The 21,593-nt window shown below is 46.1% G+C and overlaps 1 protein-coding gene across 1 annotated transcript; it reads left to right on the forward strand.

The window, feature by feature from the left end:
- Window positions 1-15,329: 15,329 nt before the first annotated feature.
- LOC105051088 (endoglucanase 12-like) lies at window positions 15,330-21,139 on the forward strand. Its single transcript, XM_010931377.2, has 6 exons — window positions 15,330-15,453; window positions 15,855-16,240; window positions 17,179-17,486; window positions 18,878-19,475; window positions 19,969-20,141; window positions 20,301-21,139. The coding sequence occupies exons 2-6, from the start codon at window positions 15,859-15,861 to the stop codon at window positions 20,697-20,699; spliced, it is 1,860 nt and encodes a 619-aa protein (XP_010929679.1). The 5' UTR covers window positions 15,330-15,453; window positions 15,855-15,858; the 3' UTR covers window positions 20,700-21,139.
- Window positions 21,140-21,593: the final 454 nt, after the last annotated feature.

The following is a 21,593-nucleotide window of genomic DNA, read 5'->3' on the forward strand; positions in this document are numbered from 1 at the left end:
GAAGGGCCATGGAGCGACAATAGGAGCGATTTGGCTGGCCGGTTGGTGCTGCACGTTGGCATACTTCTGGCATGGTTCGCACTTCCGGACCAATTCAGCCGCGTCCTTCCTCATGGTGGGCCAGTAGTAATCCTGTCGCAGGACTTTGTAGGCTAGAGATTTGCCCCCCAAGTGACTCCCACAGATTCCTTCGTGCACTTCTCGGAGAGCATAATCTGCATTGGTCGGTCCCAAGCACCTGAGCAAAGGAAGGAAGAATGACTTTTTGTAGAGTCGGCCTTCCATGATCACATATTGGGAGGCCGACCATCGAAGCCGCCTGGCCTCCATGGGATATTCAGGGCTGATCCCGTCGGTCAGGAACCGAACAATCGGATCCATCCAGCTTGGTTCAGCTGTCAGTTGTAGCACTTCTTCATCCCGATCGATACTCGGCTGCTCGAGGTTCTCCACGAACGTCCGGCCCAAAGAGTCGAAAGCGGAGGTCACCAGTCTGGAGAGTGCGTCGGCCCGGGCATTCTCCGACCTAGGGATGTGGAAAATTTCAAAATACCCGAGGTGCGTTACGAGATCCTTCACTTTCTGGAGATATTTGGCCATGGCTGGATCTCGCGCCTCGAATTCACCTTTGACCTACCCCACGATCAACTGAGAATCAAAGAATGCTCGGAGGCTGTCGATCCCAAGCTCCCTTGCCATCCTCAAGCCGGTGAGGAGCGCTTCATACTCGGCTTGGTTATTGGAGGCTTTGAAGTCGAATCGGAGGGCGTACTCGGTGACTACCCCATCCGAGTTGGTGAGCAGGAACCCAGCCCCGCTCCCTTAAGCGTTCGAAGCTCCGTCGATGTGCAGTACCCAGGTGGAGACCGGGTCTGGCTCGGAGACCGCGTCTCATCCCGGGTCCACACCTTCCGACCCTTGGTCGGCTGTCGGGCATTCGGCGATGAAGTCGGCTAGGACCTGGGCCTTTAAGGCAGGTCGCGGTCGGTACTGTATGTCGAACTCGCTGAGCTTCATCGCCCACTTCGCCAGTCATCCTGATGTATCCGATCGGTGCAATATCGCCCTCAGGGGCTGGTTGGTGAGAACCACAATGGCATGCGCCTGGAAGTATGGGCGGAGTCGCTGTGCGGAGACGGTCAGGGCAAAAATCATCTTTTCTGTCTTCGAGTATCGAGCTTCAGCGTCGTGGAGCACTTTGCTGGTATAGTAGATAGGCTGATGGGTTCGACTCTCGTCTTCTCGGACGAGCACCGAACTGACCGCCTCAGAGGAGGTGGCCAAATAAAGATACAAGGTCTCCCCGACCTCCGGCTTCACAAGCAGCGATGGGGAAGCCAAGTACCTCTTCAGATCCTTGAAGGTCCGTTGGCACTCATCCGACCAAGAAAAGCCCTTCGCCTGCCTCAGAGTTTTGAAGAACGGGAGGCACCTTTCAGTCGATCGAGAGATGAACCGGCTGAGGGCAACGATCTTTCTGTTCAGCTGTTGGACCTCCTTCTTGGTGTTCGGATGGCACATGTCGATGATTGCCTTTATTTTCTCAGGGTTAGCCTCGATTCCTCGCTATGAGATGAGAAATCCGAGAAACCTCTCCGAGGTCACCCCAAAAGCGCACTTAGTCGGGTTCAGCTTCATTCGATGTTGTCGTAGAGTGCGGAAGGTTTCTTCGAGATCTCGGACATGATCCGGAATCTGCGTACTTTTCATCAGCATGTCGTCCACGTATACTTCCATGTTGCGCCCAATCTGGTCCTTAAAGACCTTATTGACAAGTCGTTGGTACGTGGCGCCGGTGTTCTTCAGCCCGAAGGGCATTACTCGATAGCAGTAGAGGCCCTTGGGGGTCACGAAGGCAGTGTGCTCCTCGTCTTCGGGCACCATTCGAATCTGGTTGTATCCGGCAAAGGCGTCCATGAAGCTGAGCAGTCGGAATCCGGACGTCGCATCCACCAGCTGGTCGATCTTTGAAAGTGGAAAGCTATCTTTTGGACAGGCCCGATTCAGGTCGGTGTAGTCAATACAAATCCTCCACTTTCCATTGGTTTTCTTGACCATGACAACATTGGCGAGCCAATCGGGATACGTGGCTTCTCTGATGAAGCCCACCTTGAGCAGCTTATCGACTTCTTTGTCGATGGCCTTTTGTCTTTCAGGAGCAAAAGACCTTTTCTTCTGCCTCACCGGCCTCATCGTCGGGTCGATGTTGAGTCGGTGGGTTATTGTCTCCGGAGGGATGCCCGACATATCTGCTGCCGACCAAGCAAATATGTCGGCGTTGGCCGTCAGCAGCTCCGTCAACCGTTGCCGTTCTGGGTCGGATAGTTGAGACCCGACCCATACCTTCCGGTTGGTGTTTTCCGCTATCGGGATCGACACGAGTTGCTCGGCCGGCGAGCCCCCTTCTTCCTCCTCCCGTGGGTCTAGTTTGTCGATCGCTAGGGAGCCCCTCAACTCGTCGCTTTGAGCGGAGATCTGGAAGCATCGGCGAGCGAGCTGTTGGTCTCCACGCATCTCTCCGACTCCATTTTTGGTCGGAAACTGAACCAAGAGATGGTACGTTGAGACAATCGCCTTGAGGGCATTTAGTCCGGGTCTTCCAAGTATGGCGTTGTAGGCCGAAGGCACTTGGACGACCGCAAAAGTCAAATGAACCATGCTTTGTCGTGGTTCGGTGCCGACCGTCACGGACAGGGTAATTTCACCTTCCATCGCGACGGCGTCCCCGGCGAAGCCTATCAAGGGCGTAGGGACCCTCTTGAGTCGGTCGGTTGATAGTCGCATCCGGGAGAAGATCGAGTAAAACAAAACGTTCGTCGAACTTTCATTATCTACAAAAATTCTCTTTACATCATAGTTTGCTATTGTTGTCGAGACAACAACAGCGTCATCGTGGGGAGTTTGGATGCCCCGAACGTCTTCTTCTGTAAAAGTAATCACATCATCTGGGCGCAGCTTCTTCGCGGGCTCCCCCCCAGCAGACGTCCCCGGGCCAAGTCGTTTGGAAATCATATTGATGACCCCGGCCGTCGGCTGATTAGTGGTCGCTTCCTCAGTCGGCTGGGGTCGTCGGTCGGCCACTGGTCGAGTCGGCGGGTTTCTCCGAAATTTATCGAGATATCCTCGGTGGATGAGAGCTTCGATCTCATCCTTAAGCTGGATGCATTGCTCGGTATTGTGGCCGTGGCCCCGGTGGAATCGACAGTACTTCCGTCGGTCGAGGCCTTTTGCCTTCAGAGGCGGAAGCCGTCGCAGGTATTCTTCCCCCTCGATCTCCATCAAAATCTGCGCACGGAGAGCAGAGAGAGGAGTGTAGGAGTCGTACCTGGGGCGTGTCGGCCCTGGAGTCTGCCGTCGGGGAGACTTCTGGTTTCGTCGCGGAGGCGAGAGCCGACCATCGGTCGGGGGCCTGTTAGGTTCGGCGGGGTCCCGAACCTTCCTTCGTTTTTCCTTCGGACCTTTGAACTCGATCGAGCGTCGGTCGGAGGCTCCTTCGTCCGCGCGCATATACTTGTACGCGCGCTCCAACAATTCGGCATATGTCCGGGGAAGGGTCTTGTCCAGGGAGTAAGTGAACCGGGACGCCCTCAGCCCCCGTTTCATGGCCGAGACAGCCATGTCTTTGTTGAGGTCCCGGACCTCAAGCGTGGCCGTATTGAATCGCGCCACGAAGTGTCGGAGCGTCTCATTTTCTCCCTGTTTGAGGGAGAAAAGACTGTCCGATGTTCGCGGCGGCTTCCGGCTGGTGCTGAAGTGAGCCACGAAAGAGTGCTCGAGCTATCCGAACGAGTGGATACTTTTCGATCGAAGACCGGAGTACCAGGCCCTGGCAGCTTTATGGACCGTGGCGGGGAAGCCGATGCAAAAGAGAGCGTCGGTTGCCTCCTGAATCGTCATGAGATCTTTGTAGCTCTCCAGATGGTCGATTGGGTCGGTGGAGCCGTCGTAGGATTCCACGTGCGGCATCTTAAACCGACTGGGGATCAGTTCGTCGAGGATGAGTCGGGAGAGAAGTTGGGCGGTCTGAAAGTCGACATCGTTTGAAGACTTCTGTCCGTCCACCTGCAACTGTGCAAGCCGACGGTCAATTTTCTCGAACCTGCGTTCGTAGTCGTCCGTCCGTCGGTGCTGGGAGACCCCAGGAGTGGAGTCTCCAGAAAATTCCGAGAGGGAGGCGGACGGCGTTCGCGGTCTCTTCTCCTTCCTCGCTCGTTCCAGCTGGGAGGGAGAAGGCTGTTGGGACCGATGGGCATCGCGCCGTGGCCGCCCCTCCTCCTCTCCGTGGGAGCGCTGTGGCGGGCGCTCCCGCGGAGATGATGGAGATCGACACGGGCGTCGGCGGCTGCTCCTGGAGGGCATCGGACGTGCTGCCGGTTGGCTGGCCGGTGATGGCGGCAGCCGTGCCGGTTGTTGCTGGAGGCTTTTGATCGCGTCCGTCAGCACGATCATCTGCCGTACGATTGCCGCGATCTGCGCCTCCGTGGTGACCGCGGGGTGCGGAGAGCTGGGTTCTGCCGCGGAGGGTGGCGGAGAGGCCTCTTCCCGGCAGGAAGAGCGTCTCGCCGACCCGGTGACTCTCGATCGTTGAGCTCTTATCTTTGTCATTAGTATCTATTGCCCCCCTTCCTGGCGCGCCAATCTGTTGCGGCCAATCCCCTCGTCACCTGATCGCCGGGAACGAGCGCCTGCAAAAGAAAGTCCGCACTGACCGGAGGCGGCTCCGGCGGGGATCCTCCGACGGTCAAGTCAGAGAAGAGACTAGGCAACAGTGAGAAGAAAGCAAAGAACTCAACGAGAGAGAGAGAGAGGGCAAGCCTGTCCGTTTTTTCTCCCCGCCCCAGCACTGTAGCCTTCCCCGATATATATAGTGGAGCGTAGTATGGCGTCGTCATTAATGGCGCAGACAATTGAGGAATTGTCAACTCACTGTAGACTGTCAGAGTCGCCGTGAAAGTGTCACGTCGCCGTGGGACTGTCAAATCACTAGGGTTGACAATGCCCTAGGCGGGATGATGCCCTTAGGCGGTAGTGCCGCATGCTGCTGTCAGGACTGATAGCCTCTGGCAGTAGTATGACGATCGGAGGAGGCCACCGACCTTAGGTCGGTGGCCGGCTGAGTGGCATCGGATGGAGATTCGGACTCCTCCGACGGTCAGTCGGGCACGTTGCGGGAGTCGGCCATCGGACTCCCTGGTGCGGTCGGTCGGGAGAGCGGGAAAGGTCTGCCCGACCGACATATCCTCAGTCGGTAGAGAGCCGTTAATCGGTCGGTAACGGCACCTGGCAATCGGTCGGTCGGTCGGTCGGTCGGGTATGTCCGATTATTAGTCGGCATGAGCGGGGTCAATCGGTAATCCCCAACAAAGACCAAACTAAGTTAGCTTCCCATCATAATCTTCGTTTTAAAGCTTCCATCAGCCTCCTCAACCTGCCACTTATCTGTTGGAATCCTGATGCCGTCGCTAGCATTGTTGCTGGGTGGTTCAGTATGCCTTTCCGCGCGAGCCGGGCAAGTACCTCTGGGGAGGATCTCTTAAGCTTTGATCTAATTATCTTCTGTGAAGATCCCTCCTTAATACCAAACTTTGTGGATGTCTCTGTTGGTCCTTTCTCCTACCCTGTCCAGGTCATTGTGAAACACTCTTCCCCGCATGAGCACAACTTCGCTGATCTATCTTCCTCGGGTGATCAGGAGAATCTGGACAACGAGGATTGAGAGTTCTGGTTTGGGAACTCTAGTCCTCGTCGGGGGTTCAACAACGAACCACTCGGCCGTTCATGATTGGGTGGAATTCACTAGAGACTAACTGTTCAGGAAATCAGGTTGGTCCCAGGCATTAGACCCTAGGCTCAAGTTGGGGTTTGGACTCTCGAGCCATGTTCAACGGCTCATTGGCTGGGTCATTTGAAATATTGCTAGATTATTCCATTCACTTGACTGAGCCTCATCTTTTCTTCTTTCAAATTTCTAATGACCATCCAACATTCCTCTGACATGCTGTCAAATCCACATATCTTGAGATTCGTGTCTCGCATCATCTGTTGGATGAACGTCTGGCCAGGACACTACCTCTCAAGATCTTTTCAGTACCACGCGATGCAGCAGGAAGAAAGAAGAAACAAAACAAAAGAAAAAATAATCAAAATACGTGGATCAGCCACAAAAGGGCTCGCCTCCACGGGACATGCAAACTTCACTATGAAAAAGAAATTTTACAAGAGGAGACCTCACCCTCAACTCTTGTACATCCAATTCTCTCTCACCTGAAGTTCCCCTCACAAAACTCTCTCTCTCTTGGAGACCCCCCGAACCCCTGAAGAGCCTGGCGACCGCTGTCCAGGAGCCTCCTGCTCCTTCTCTCTCAGCACTCTCGCCTCTCTCTCTCTTCTCGGGTTCGTACGGCGCTGTACGGCGAGAAACCCAAACCACTACCTCTCTGTTTCACGCACAGGGCCTTTTATAGACCTTAATCACTACTTAGATCATGATTAGGACTCCTTAATCAACCCAAATCACGTCCCAGACCGTCGGATCAAGACCGGGAGCCACCCATGCCGTCGGATCGCGCTCCGGTCCACGAAATAGTGCCGTGGACCGTGAGAAATGCGTGGAAAATGCCCACGCGGTCCACAGGCCCCGCCGTGGACCGCCCGGTCCACGATGGACCGGGACAAAGGGGCCAGTAGGCCGCTGGGCCTGGGCCGGCCCGCACGCCCGGCTGGGCCGCGCACCCGCTTGGGCCGCGGGCCCCCTCGCGTGGGCCTGGGTCGCTCGTCCTGCGCGGGCTGGGTCGCGCGTCCCGCGCGCCGCCACCTGCGGCTGCGCCGCTGCCGCCCGCCGCCGGTCGCCGGCGGTCCTCCGCCACCTCGAATATCGTGCTAACTTTAAAAGCTTGTATCTCCTCCATCCGAGCTCCGTTTCGGATGATCTTAATCTCGTTTGACTCCATTTTTCGCCGCGAACCTCGCTGTGGGCTCAATATGGGCTGAATCTTGAGGCATCAAATCCTAACAATCTCCACCTCGACTCGATATTCGGCCTTCTCCAAACTCCGAGAGCTTCTGGATCTCCTCGTCCCCATGCCCTGGGGCAATCGCCTGCTGATCATGGATGGGCAAACATGGGAGTCGAGCCAGGCTGCTCGATCCCATCTCCATCGTATGCTGTGCTCCTCCTGACCTGAGACCTGCTCGGGGCATCATCCTGCGGCAATAGGAATCTCACCTTGCGACGTCGCCTCTCGTCCTCCCGAGTCTCCTGTCTCGTGCCCGATCCGCCTCCTAGAGCTCCACCTCGCTCTGGGCTCCGCCTGACTCCCGAAGCTCCACCTCGCTCTGGGCTCCGCCTGACTCTCGAAGCTCCACCTCGCACTGGGTTTCCCGCCAGGTAATAATGTCCTCTGCTCCCCTTCTTCCCCTCCAGCACAATCCTATCGCCGCATAGCACCCTCAGGATTCTTCCACCAGCTACCGTCCTGTAGCCTCTCGAATTCAGTCTGCTAAGTGAGATAAGATTCCACCTGAAATCTGGTATGTATCGGACCTCTCTCAATCTCCTCACTGCACCGTCATGTGTCCTCTAGCTGATCGTCCCAATGCCTCTGATCGCACAGCTCGATCCATCCAGCAGATATACAGTGCCCTCACTGTTCTCTAGGGAGTCAAACTGCTCCTCTCTGCAACGCACATGATAGGGGCATGCAGAATCTAATATCCACTATTGGAAAGAAGTAGATACCTCATCAGATATCTCCAGGACATCGCCATTTGAATCGCTGTCGGTCATCGCTACAGCAGCCACCGTACGATTTTTCAGTTGAGGGCAATCTCTGGCTAGATGCCCCAACTCCTCACACCGGTAACACCTGGTTTTGCTCAAGTCCCTCCTGGACTTAGACCGCCCTCGTTGCAATCTCCTGTCGCTCCGTCTACCGCCTCCTGCACCTCCAGAAGCCATCAAAGCTGAGCTACCGCCACCTGAGCTCGAAGCTGGGTTCTCCCTCCTGAGAACCTCGTTATGGAGTATCGCCGCGGTGACCTCGTCCATCTTGATAGTGCTCTTCCCCACTAGAAGAGCAGTCACCAAGGACTCGTACGAAGGTGGAAGCGACGCCAGCAAAACCAGTGCCCTGGTCTTCTCCTCAACGTTCTCGCCAACGCTGAGAAGGTCGGTGAGGATCTTCTGGAAGTGGCTCAAATGCTCCTGCACGCTCTGTCCCTCAGTCATCCACAGTTGGTAAAATTGCCTCCAGAGGAAAAGTGTGTTGGTGAGAGACTTCGCCATGTACAACTCCTCGAGCTTCGACCACAGTATCGTCGGGAAAGTCTCGCTCAGCACATGGATCACCACTTCATCCGCCAGGTACATGCGGATGGTACTCACCGCCTGCATCTGTAGCCATTTCCAATCCCGCACCTCTATGGTGGTCGACTTCTCATCACACAAGAGAGCATCGATCAACCCCTGTTGGATGAGCACGTCCTTCACCTTTGCGTGCCACAAGGAGAAATTGCTCTTACCATCGAACTTGTTGATCTCCATCTTGATTGTTCCTGTCTTCTCCATCTTCAGTTTTGCTCACCACCGCTGCAATCTGCGTCCTTGTACCAACCTGGCTCTGATACCACTTGTTGGATGGATGTCTGGCCAGGACACCACCTCCCAAGATCTTTTCAGTACCACGCGATGCAGCAGGAAGAAAGAAGAAACAAAACAAAAGAAAAAATAATCAAAATACGTGGATCAGCCACAAAAGGGCTCGCCTCCATGGGGCATGCAAACTTCACTATGAAAAAAAAATTTTACAAGAGGAGACCTCACCCTCAACCCTTGTACACCCAATTTTCTCTCACCTGAAGTTCTCCTCATAAAAGCTCTCTCTCTCTTGGAGACCCCCCTGAACCTCTGAAGAGCCTGGTGACCGCTGTCCAGGAGCCTCCTGCTCCTTCTCTCTCAGCACTCTCGCCTCTCTGTCTCTTCTCGGGTTCGTACGGCACTGTACGGCGAGAAACCCGAACCACTACCTCTCTGTTTCACGCACAGGGCCTTTTATAGACCTTAATCACTACTTAGATCATGATTAGGACTCCTTAATCAACTCAAATCACGTCCCAGACCGTCGGATCAAGATCGGGAGCCACCCATGCCGTCGGATCGCGCTCCGATCCATGGAATAGTGCCGTGGACCGCGATAAACGCGTGGGAAACGCCCATGCGGTCTACAGGCCCCGCCGTGGACCGCCCGGTCCACGGTGGACCGGGGTAAAGGGGCCAGCAGGCCGTTGGGCCTGGGCCGGCCCGCGCGCGCGGGCCTGGGCCGCGCCTGCGCGCGGGCCTACGCGCGCCTGCGCGCAGGCCTGCGTGTGCCTGGGCCGCGCGCCCGGTTGGGCCGCGCACCCGGCTGGGCCGCGTGCCCGCCTGGGCCGTGGGCCCCTTCGTGCGGGCCTGGGTCGCGCGTCCCGCGCGCCGCCGCCTGCGGCTGCACCGCTGCCGCCCGCCGTCGGTCGCTGGCGGTCCTCCGCCGCCTCGAATATCGTGCCGACTTTAAAAGCTCGTATCTCCTCCATCCGAGCTCCGTTTCGGATGATCTTGGTCTCGTTGGACTCCGTTTTTCACCACGAACCTCGCTGTGGGCTCAATGTGGGCTGAATCTTGAGGCGTCAAAACCTAACATCATCGTTACTGAACACCCCACAAAATCTACCACCCAAACTGCTCTCTCTAATCAGAAATAAACTTGTTAAACCAATAGCCTACGTTTGTGAGGAGTTGTCTCTCATTCCAGTCTCCAGCGTCTCTCAAGCATCTACCAGGTATTGCCCAGAATTCAATGACACCCTCAGGGCATCAAGAAGCAAAACGTAGTCCACGTCTATGGAACAAAAAGCTAAAAGTCTTGGGTTTGGAAGAGAGTAACTTGGAGAAATTTGACATCTTGTTCATCAACTCTTTGACATCAAGCGACATCATACAACTTGGCAGGAAATGTGGACTAATCTTCTCTGAGAAGGGTGCTGACTCACCCTTGGATAAACTGAAGGCCTTAGAGATTCAATGCTGCCACTGCGGCATCAATCTCCTGAAGATCCCGGGGAACTGATGAGACCTTGGGGAGAATACAAGTGCTGTTTAGTCAAGCATGAATAGCTATGTAGAAGAAATCATTTTGGTTCAGGGGTACGAACCCCCTTGTAGTAGTGTAGTGGCTAGCTTATCGACCACTCTCTGAGGGTTTTTTTTTTTGTATGTTATGGCATTTAGTAATTTTCAGCTGTGTGTCTGCCTAAGTTTATCGATTTTTTGGATCCGGTACATAGTGCTGCTTCTGGCTATGAAAACATATTTTGTCCCTCTTGGCCTTCTGGTAATGGTGCAAGTTGGATCTCAGAGATGGTGCCCGCATTGGAGCGCTCCATCTCTCACTTGGTGGACATTTGGAATGGTATGACGGTGTTATGTCGGAACATCAGAGGTCTGGGGCAGCCTCCGAAGAGACGTATCATCAGACAGATAGTTAAGGATTCCAGGTGCTTGATTGTATGTATGCAGGAAACGAAATGTAGGATCTTTAATGAGAGATTGTTGAGATCAACTTGTGGTGCCTCCTTTGACCAATGGCATAACATGCAACGCTCGTGGCTCTTCTGGAGGAATCACCACCTGTTGGAACTCATCATTCATTGACGCCATCCCATTGCAGTTAGGCTCTTATTCTATCAGCACCCTTATTCTTGTTAAACACACTAAGAGGAGATTTTTGCTAACTAATGTTTATGGTCCTAACGATCAGGGTGAAAGAGTTTTGTTTTATCAGGAACTTGAAAACATCAAGCGTTCTACAGCTGAATCTTGGATTCTAATGGGTGACTTCAATGTTACGAGATTCCCATCTGATAGATTAGGAGCTAAAAGCAGTAGTGCCGAATCAAGAAATTAAGTTTAATCATTTTATCAACCGACTGAAACTGTTGGAAATCAGTGCTTATAACGGAAGATTTACTTGATCAAATTATAGAGAATCTTCGAGCCTGGCCAAGCTTAATCGTTGCTTCGTCTCTATCGATTGGCACTCTAACTTTCTGCGAGCTAATCTGTTGGTCTTAGAAAGGCCGACATCTGATCATACGCCTTTGGTTCTATCACTGGGCGCTCAAAATGCTGTACCCAGCAAGTTCCATTCCCCGTTATGTTTCGAGAATGCTCGGTACCTTCCACCCAACTCCAAGCAGTTGATACAATACTGGTGGTCCTTAGCTCCAAGTGATCCCAATGCAGGCAAGAACTTTGCCTCTAAGTTGCGCTATCTTCGTTCCAAGTTACGGGTGTGGAATCGACTCCAGGTGCATAATGTACAGGGGAAAACAAGAGAATTGTTGAGTCTTCTGGAACGTTTGGATGGCATCGAGGAAGATAGAGTGCTATCTAACTCTGAAAGTAGGGAGTGAAGCTTGCTTAAGGATCAACCGACGAATGTGCTAAAAGTGGAAGAAACCTACTGGCAGCAGTGCTCAAGGAAACAATGGATCAATGATGGTGATAGAAACACTAAGTGCATCAAACCGATGTCGCAAGAATCTGATCATGGAAATTATGTGCAAGGGAAATCATATTACTTCAGAAGATGATATTCACAAATCTCTTCGCGAGCACTACGCTTCGATGTTTGGCAACTCCACTGAATCTAGCTGTGAGGTGGTCTGGGGAGATCTTTACCCACAAAGGAATGTTGACCTGTCTTCGTTGGATCGAGTCATTGAAGTGGAGGAGATTCGTCATGCTTTGTTTTGCATGGCTAAGAATAAGTGGCTTGGACCTGATGGGTTTCCCATGTCCTTCTTTTAGTTAAATTGGGGGAATGGGATCGGTACTCAAAAAGTACCATACAGTGCTATGTATATATTGGGATGTTCATCAAAAAAAAAAAAAAAAAAAAAATTGTTATGTAATGTTTATCTAAACTATATATTCAAATATTTTAGAATTTATCTATTTTTTTTTTCTTAGTATTTTAATGCACGCGCGTGTAAACGTGCGCGGTCACTCATCTTTAGATGAATATTTTCGAAGCATGTACAGTATTCTACGATACTTTTTAAGTACACCAAAGGATCTGTTCCAAAAAAATTTGATAATTCCTAAGACATCTGAGCTTGCAATTGTTTCAGACTTTAGACCTATATGCCTAGCTAGAACATGCAGCCATCAAAATTTTTTCTAAAATCCTTGCCAAAAGGCTGAGCAAGGTTATTGGGGAGTTGGTCTCTTATTTATTCTCAGAATGCCTTCATCCGAGGGCGGCACATTCTTGAAAGTTACATAACAGCAACCGAGATTGTAGCCCACTCTAAACACACCGAAAGAAAACGGGTTCTATGTAAAGTGGATTTTGAAAAAGCTTTTGATGGCATATCATGAAAATTCTTATTGAATGTGATGAAACATCGCGGCTTCGGAATAAGATGGATATCTTGGATTGAGTCCATACTTCACAACTCAAGCTCAGCTCTCATTTTTAACGGTAAGGTGGGGAGATGGTTCCCTAATAAAAAAGGTATTCGGCAAGGTAATCCTTTATCCCCACTACTCTTCATTTTGGTGGCTGATGTATTAGATAGAATTCTATGGAAGGCTGCGATGGAAAAAATGATTAGTAGAGTGGGTTCTCTAAACTGCATAGCTGAAACTTGGTGTGTGCAGTTTGTAGATGATACATTAATCTTTTGCAGTTTGGACATGGGCAAGAGAACTCTTGGTACTGAGGCATTTTGTTAACAAATTGAACCTACAGGCTGGACAGGATCACAGGGATTGGAAATGGCATCCATCCTTGGCTTACACAGCCAAACATGGTTATTCTTTCATCATCAATGGGGGTATAACTTCATTCTTCAGTAAATCATTTGGAAGTGTCCGATCCCTGAGAAAATGAAGATATTTAATTGATTATGCTATCACCAGAAGGTGTTAATGGCTGATATGCATGCGAAGAAAGGAATATAAGGTCTCAACCTATGCCCATTGTGTTCAGTGCATGAGGAAAACATCAACCATTTACTTGTAGGTTGTGACTTTTCAAAAAATTTGTGGTCTACTCTACTTTATCACATGGATTCTGTGAACACAGTAGAGATCAACTTTTGACTACATATATGATCACTTTCCTCCAAATGAAATTAAGGAGGTATGGAACAATAGGAGGTTCGGCCTTGGTATATGGTTGCATCATCGCTCTCTTATCTCCCTCTCTCTCTCAACTCAAGCTCTAGTTCCTATTTTGAAATGGAGTTTGCGCAGTTGAAGCTCTTCTGGCTACTTCACCTCTGACTTGAGTAACTCTCTTTGCTGGATCACTTGCTTTCTCTTAACGGGTGAGGGACTTCCTTATGTTAAATGATGTTTCTACAGCTTTGCCATCTTAAACTCTGCGTTTTGGGTAGAAAGCGTTTTGGGTAGAAAGCTTATCAGTATTTTTAATTTTCAATAAAATAAGGGGGGGCCACAAGCTTCCCTTTTTAACTTCAAAAAGAAATTGCTCTACTTCCTAGGATCAATATCCATCCACTGGTGGAACTATTATCTTGCAACCGGACTAGCATTGGTGTATCCTTCCAATAATTGGAGATTCCGTATAAAACAACTCAAGTTCAATAATCCTTTTCAAGACATCCAAGGACTCTATTAATAGCCTTCCATGATCACTTTTGGGATTACTAATATATTTACTTAATTTATATACTATAAAAGCAATATTTAGTCTAGCATAATGCATAATATATATTAAACTACTAATGATGCTAGAATACTATATTACAATAATTGCTTCGTTAGAATTTTTAACTAATTGAATACTTGAACTATGGGGGGGATATTTACTTTTTAAAACAAAGATGCATGAACTTTCAATATTTAATTTTTATTTTATTTTCCACTTCATCCACTATTTTGTTTATAATAATTTTAAAATGTTAATTATTCTCACTCAATATTTGAGTTTACTAATGGACCCCAGCAAGTTACCTTCAAGATACAATTGGGATTTGTAAATAGCAACCTTGAAACTTATATAAATCTCTTATCAAGAATTTTTGGATTTATATATTTCCAATGCAATCGATATGACAACCTAAAATTATGCTTTAGTAATAGGGTGCCAAAGGTTGTGTCAAAAAATATCCATTGAGAAAACTAACCGATAGGGGAAAAAAAACTAATGATAGAAAACTAAGATAATAGTTTAAAATAAATAAATTAATATAAAGATATTTTATCATATTTAAAATATCAATAGAAATTTTTCTACGGAAGGTTCGATCTACCATCAATTGTAACTAGGGGTGGCAATTTATGTTGACGGGTCATAAACGATATGGCTCATGTAATCTAAACACAAACACGATATGATTATTAAATAGATTAGAATTCACAATTCGTACATAAACTATTTATTAAACGGATCATTCATGTAATCCGATTATGAAACGCATCATATCGAATCGATATGAATACGATACGCTTATAATATGATTAACAAAATTAATAAAAAAGTTTTTAAAAACATTAAATAAATCTAATTTTTTTAAAAATTCAGTTAAATTGTAAAAGAATATCGGTATGTATAAATTAAAGTAAACAAAAAAAAAATAATTAGGCATTGTTAGGATTTAGATTGTTATAGATTTGATAAAAATAATATTTTTTTAATAAATTTATAAAAATATTAAATGAATTCTATAGAAATATTTTAAATTTATGAGCTAATTTGCGAATGATACGAATTTTGTGAATCGTAGGTATATCGATCTATTTTTGATCCGGATTCGCATAAGCTCAATCCATAATCAAAATTTTTCGTATTGTATGTGTATTGAATCCATATATCATATCAAAAATTATCACCCCTAATTATAACATGCTGTTGGATGAGGTTTGCAATTCAATAGGACAGGGACATAATAACCGTGCAGCTGGGCGTCAAAATTTGTGAAAACACCGTTCTCGTACGAATCACAATGTCCAGCCCACTTGCGTGAGACCCCAAAAAGGGAAACATTCTTCCGCCGCTTCTAATTCCCAATCGAGCTAACCCGCATGATCGTCCGCGTGCAAGGTTCAGCAGACGACAAGCAAATTACACAAAATAAATATCGCACACGTAGCACTCATCGGCGGGACCCACCCAAAATCTCGCGTAATTTTGGCTCTCTCTATGGGAGAAACGCATCCGGACGGTTGCCTCCCGCACGCGCGCGGCGCTCCTCCAAAGACGGAAAGCAAATCTACACTTTCCAAAATCGAGCGATTACCAAAGCAAGCATCCCTTCTTCTCTCCCGACTGTTATCATTTCTTCTCAAGTTTCAGACTTTCTCCTCGTTAGGATTCAAAAGGGTTAGAAGAAGGGGCGAAGGTGGGGTCCAAAAAAAACATCCTCTCTCATATTGACATAGAAGTCTTGGTAACAGACCACTCGCCTCCTTTCTCTTGTAGACCGTTTTTTATTTTTATTTGTTTAACCAAAACTCATCTTATCCTCATATATTATATTATATTATATATTGAAGTAAGTTTCCATAACAATCGTTTGGATGCGGGTTACAAATTGGTTTCACAAGTATATGCATTCACCTTATAATCCGCTTTCCGTTCTTATATTTATTAGTATTGGATCCTAAAGCCAATTTGGTGGGCTTTTGAATTGCTTTCAAAAGACATGCCAACTGATTTTTCTCTGTTTTCTAGACCTTATACTTCAATCTGGCGTCTTGGAGTTATTGATATATGATCCTAAACCAACCATTACTGAAGTTCTTTGTTTCTTTGCTCGATTCATCTCCGTTTGTTTAATTATATATGCAGCGAGATGTACTCAACCAACCATTGGGGAGGCCCGTTCGAGATCCATGTTGATCCGATGTTGTCGGAGGATGAGCAGAGCCGGAACATGGACTTGGACCGAGCGGCGCTTCAGAGGCAGGAGTTAGATGAGACCGAGCAGGGTTGGCTTCTCAGGCCGCAGGACACCGAGATGAAGAAGAAGAAGAAGTATGTCGACTTGGGATGCATTCTTTGCAAGCGGGAGATGCTTAAATGGCTGATATTGTCCGTGTTGATTGGGTTCATCGTCGTTGGGATTCCGGTCATCGTTGCTAAGACACTGCCAAAGCACAGGGAGCCAGTCTCACCGCCAGACAATTATGCTGTTGCTCTCCATATGGCTCTTAAATTCTTCGATGCACAGAAATGTATGTCCTTTACAAAGCTAGCTGCAAACTTCTTTCTTTTCAGCAAATGCAAACTTGTGGAACCTTGATGATGGGCATGAGACATATTAATATGTACGGGGCACTTCTGTATATTGCTAAGTTAAACACCTTGGATATAAACTCTTCTCAGTGCTTGTGAAATCATTTAGCTTGGTTGGCACACTGGATGAAGCTGATCTTATTCTATTTTTGTTTAAGTTGCATCGCAGGCATTTTAAAAGAAACAAACATATTTGTACAAGGCACTCTTAAGTACCAGCTAATATTTGTAGGGTGTTCATGAATTGCTCTAATTTGGTTTGCAGTCACTACTTTATTGAGTACCTAACTGAAATCCTTGGCTGTAATACATGCTTAAAAAAATGGTGTCTACTTCATGCTGTCTCTTGCACTTACTACAAGCAATGTAACTCAATCTGCATTTCTCTTTTGATACTTACCTTCTGCTTCCTCATTTTCTTTGCATGCATAGAAAATGTCTGATTGCATTTCCTCGAACATTTCAATATGGATTCACCTCTGTTAGATTTGGATCGGTCAGCATTAATGCATGGAGTTTTGTTCCCCACATATATTGATCTCACGAGGATAACAGTTTGCTACTGGTACTGTTCATCTTGTCTACTCTAGCATATCTCAAGATAAAATGATTAGGGCCAAGATTAGGGTGTTAAATTCCTAGAAGGTCATCTTAGTTGCATTTTTTCTCCCTTGTTGCCACACTAAGGTGCCTTTTTGGCTTAGAAGTTCTGAAAACTCCATAAACCATCACAAAGTCAGCATAAGCCTCTTTATTCATTTCTTTTCAAATATTTCCTATCTTCTGTTCATGGAATTTGTGCAACTACCCAGTTACTCTGTGGAATATAAGTCTATTCTGTAAGTGTGATTTATGCTTCAAATATTTGGCTAATCAGCTGGCCGCTTACCAAAGAACAATGATGTGCCGTGGCGAGGAAATTCTGGTCTGGAAGATGGCATTGGGCTTGCAGATTTGAAGGGTGGGTTAGTTGGAGGATACTACGATAGCGGGAACAATATAAAATTCCATTTTCCTATGGCTTTTTCAATGACACTCCTAAGCTGGTCAGTGATAGAATACAGTCATAAATACCAGGCCATTGGAGAATATGATCACATCAGAGATATCATCAAATGGGGAACCGATTACTTACTCTTGACTTTCAATTCTTCTGCGACCACCATCAACAAAATTTACAGCCAGGTAAAGGAAAGAAATCCCAATGTTTTCTTGCAATCTAATGTAACATGGTATTATCTCTTGCTGTAAAACATGTCTATATATTCCTATTAGAAGAAGTTCCATATTTTTTACCGGTATACCTTTATTGTAGGAAAAGTGTTTTGGTTTAGTTTAACATCCGTTTGTGATCAGATTGATATGGAATCATTTCATGGCATTGGAACTTCAAACGTGGAGCAAAACTCTCCATAGTCAGTCTCAAAAATTGAGATCCACAAAGCATACATTTGTTTTAGACATTTACAATTTGAATCTACTATCATTCAACAATAGTTAAAATAACCAGGTTACTGCAATAAATGACTTCTCTTTAATTGTTTCTGAATTGGATTTATGCTTTAAAGAGTTTGCTATGAAACTTTTTGTGCAGTTATCATGAATTAGTACGCTGCTGAAATCCCTTCTTTCTCCAATCTAGAACAATCTTCTGGTCTAACTTTTTGGTTTTCAGTACTGGCGATATTGAGTCCATTGCCTCTTCTAGTCATAGCCATTGAAGGATTGATTTCAACTGAGGATGCAAAATGGATTTATATTTGTTTTGCAGACACTCATGGCTTGAGCAATTGTGGTAGTTCAAAGTTTTGCAGACACTCTGGACTTTGTTTCTTTCCTTTTTTTGTTAAAAACACTCAAAAAAATTAACAATTGGTTCGAAGGGTGGGAATTATTTTTCCACTCATGTTGGAGAAATCAAATGAATTTTTTGCGTATATCAAGTTGGAACTTGAGAATATTTGGAGCAAACAGATCTATAGGCCGGTAGACAGATCTATCAGCGAGAAGGTGTAGGCATAATGCTCTGGATAATGCAGAAATGCTTTTCTTGTAACTGATGAAAATTAAAACCTTGCTGTTACTTCTGATAATAAGGTGGATAGTTGAATTCATGATATGATTGTCAGTTTGGTCATGAACTATTATAACTAGGGTCAAAATGTCATCTCAGAAATTATGTTGGTAAAGAGGTCTTTAACCTTTGCATTACTGGTATACTCCAGTGAAGCTAATAAGCATAAAATTCTTTCATAAAAACAGCATAAAATTTCGAATTCGGTTCATATGCTAGTTAGACAATCTTGACAGATGAGTTCAAAATACTTTAACAGAAAAGCGGAGAATTGATAAAACAAACCAACATTAGTTGTTGCAGTTAAAGTAACCATAGTGTTACTCTTAAAAGCATTCATATTTGTCACAGCTAACCGGCTGTTCATGGATTTATTACTTGCTGTGTCCATGCTAAACTCATCTATTTTCCATTGCATAACCTATTGCATTCCATTACTTTTATGCCTAGCATTTTAAAAGAAGCAAATGTAACCAAGTTTTTGACATCTAGTTCTGTTCAGGTGGGAACTGCGCAAAAAGGGTCGACCAGTCCAGATGATGAATACTGCTGGCAGAGGCCAGAAGACATGAACTATGCTCGACCAGTGCAAACTTCTACCTCTGCACCTGATTTGGGGAGTGAGGTGGCATCAGCACTAGCTGCTGCTTCAATTGTCTTTAAGGATGACACTGCTTATTCGAAAAAACTGATGAGTGCAGCAAAAACAGTATACAAATTTGCTACAGAGTCAGGGCAACAAACACCTTATTCCCAGGGAAACCAGTTTATCGAACCATTCTACAACTCCACAGGTTATTGGGATGAGTTCATGTGGGGTGCTGCTTGGATGTACTATGCCACAGGGAATTACAGTTATCTCTCCTTTGCAACAGATTCTAGTCCCGCTACAAATGCTGGAGACACCATACAAAAACCAGATTCAGGTGTTTTTGGTTGGGACAACAAGCTTCCAGGGGCTGAGCTACTCTTAACAAGGATTAGAATCTATTTGGACTTGGGGTATCCTTATGAGGAGATGCTCAGAGCTTACCATAATACCACCGAGCTAAACATGTGTTCCTTTCTCTATCGCTTCCATGTCTTCAACTGGACTAAAGGTAATAAATTTCATCTTCCTCTTCCTTTAAAATTGTTGATATAAATTTACAGTGCTCGTATTGGTCCTTTTTCCAAGGGAAATTAAGAAATGTCTTTCCTCAACAAGAAGGAGACAAAAAATAAGAAAATACATATTTGATCAGGTTGATTAGTGGGCAGATACATGAGAAGCATCATATGTAAGACAAAAGAAAAATCTGAAGATATGTATTTGTATCACCCCAATTCTAACTCCACTATAAGCATTGTGCTTTCGTTTTATCTTCTGGTTTTACTCGGTCTCTATTCACTGTTGAAAAAGATATCAGCAGATTGCATGTCTAACTGAATCATAATGGAGGCTAGCCATTTTGGTGAATCGAATCTTGCTGGTTGACCATAAATTAAAGTACCAAATGCATTTTATGTGATGGCATCCCAATCATCCTCATGTTCCATTAATACCAAATGCTATTGAATCATATTGGCACATATCTTTTTTCTAATGTATAGGGGGATTGATTCAGCTGAACCATGGGCAGCCACGGCCATTGCAATATGCAGTGAATGCCGCATACCTTGCATCTCTTTATGCAGACTACTTGAACACCAGCAACATCCCTGGATGGTACTGCGGCCCCTACTTTATGAACTCACGCACCCTTTATGGCTTCGCAGCCTCACAGGTTCTGGCCTAGACTTTTTACCCATCAATGTAACTCGTAGAGTATAAGAATTTTTCTTTTGACAAGATGCCAAGATCATAGATATTTACAACCTAATGAATCAGGGTTGAATCATAATAGCATGACTTCAACTGCTTTAAATATCATGAAATCTTGCAGGTGGACTACATCCTTGGGAACAATCCCAAAAACATAAGTTATGTGGTGGGTTATGGAAAAAACTATCCAAGGCAAGTGCACCACCGTGGTGCATCTATCCCTCATGATCGCATCGCTTACTCATGTACTGCTGGTTGGAAATGGCGAGACAGCAAGTCACCGAATCCTAATGTCATCACTGGGGCCATGGTTGGTGGACCGAACAGATTCGATGGCTTCTCCGATGTGCGGAACAATAAAAACTACACTGAGCCAACTTTGGCTGGGAATGCTGGGCTCATAGCAGCGCTTGTGTCCCTTACAAGCAGCGGCGGTGATCGTATTGACAAGAACGCCATCTTCTCTTCTGTGCAACCTCTTGAATCATATCCACCCCCTCCACCAGTATGGGAGCCATGAATTCCTACTGATCAGTAATTGATGATTGTTAAAACTTAATAACGATAACAAGTGGTCAAAGTTTAGGGTTGAAATTTAACTAGAATACTAAATGAACTTAATAGTATGATGTTCCAAACAAACAACAAGCACTGTATTGATTGCAAATAACCCATTTTAGTGTAAAATAGTTATTAATACTTGTGTGAAAATTGAAGGTTAAAATTTAAGTTAAATTATACAATGAACACAAGCCTCCCTCTCCTCCTGAAAGGCAAAAGAAATAGCAGCTTCATTGTGCAAACAAGTATTCCTATGCTTTGTGTAGTGGACGCATATACTTGGCTAGTTATCAGCATATAAAATTTTGATTATATAATTTTAATATTTTTTGAGCTTTCTTTCGAACTTTTAATTAACTAGTAATGTTTTGCATATTCTCTCCTTTTGTTGTCAAGGTATGGTTGACTGTCTTTTAACATGCTTACCTCCAAAGTGGAGTATGATGAACAGATCAGTGTTTTTACTTTCAAGCAACTGACATTTTCTGAACTTCAGAAGCTTTTAGTCCTCTCGAATATTTTTATCTTTTCATAATGAATCACCTCTTATGCTTGACAATTCTGCTGAATGATTATCCTAGCATGTTTGCCTTTGTTCACTTTCTTATCATCACGGATTTGAAGAAGAACCAGAGGGACTTGCAATGGAACTGATGACTCCTCTTAATCTATCTCAAGGTCTCAGAAGTCAGAACAGTTAATGATCTAAATACTCTCAATGAATGCATTATTCTCATCAGATATCTGTGCTTTGAAGGTATAAGACAACACATAAAGAGGTTTCTTTGAAGAGCTAACTAGATCATATGGAGTTTTGGATAATACAGAAAATAAATGGTAATAGTGAAAACGC

This window comes from Elaeis guineensis, chromosome 9 (assembly GCF_000442705.2).
Source record: "Elaeis guineensis isolate ETL-2024a chromosome 9, EG11, whole genome shotgun sequence".
In the NCBI taxonomy this organism is placed as follows: domain Eukaryota; kingdom Viridiplantae; phylum Streptophyta; class Magnoliopsida; order Arecales; family Arecaceae; genus Elaeis; species Elaeis guineensis.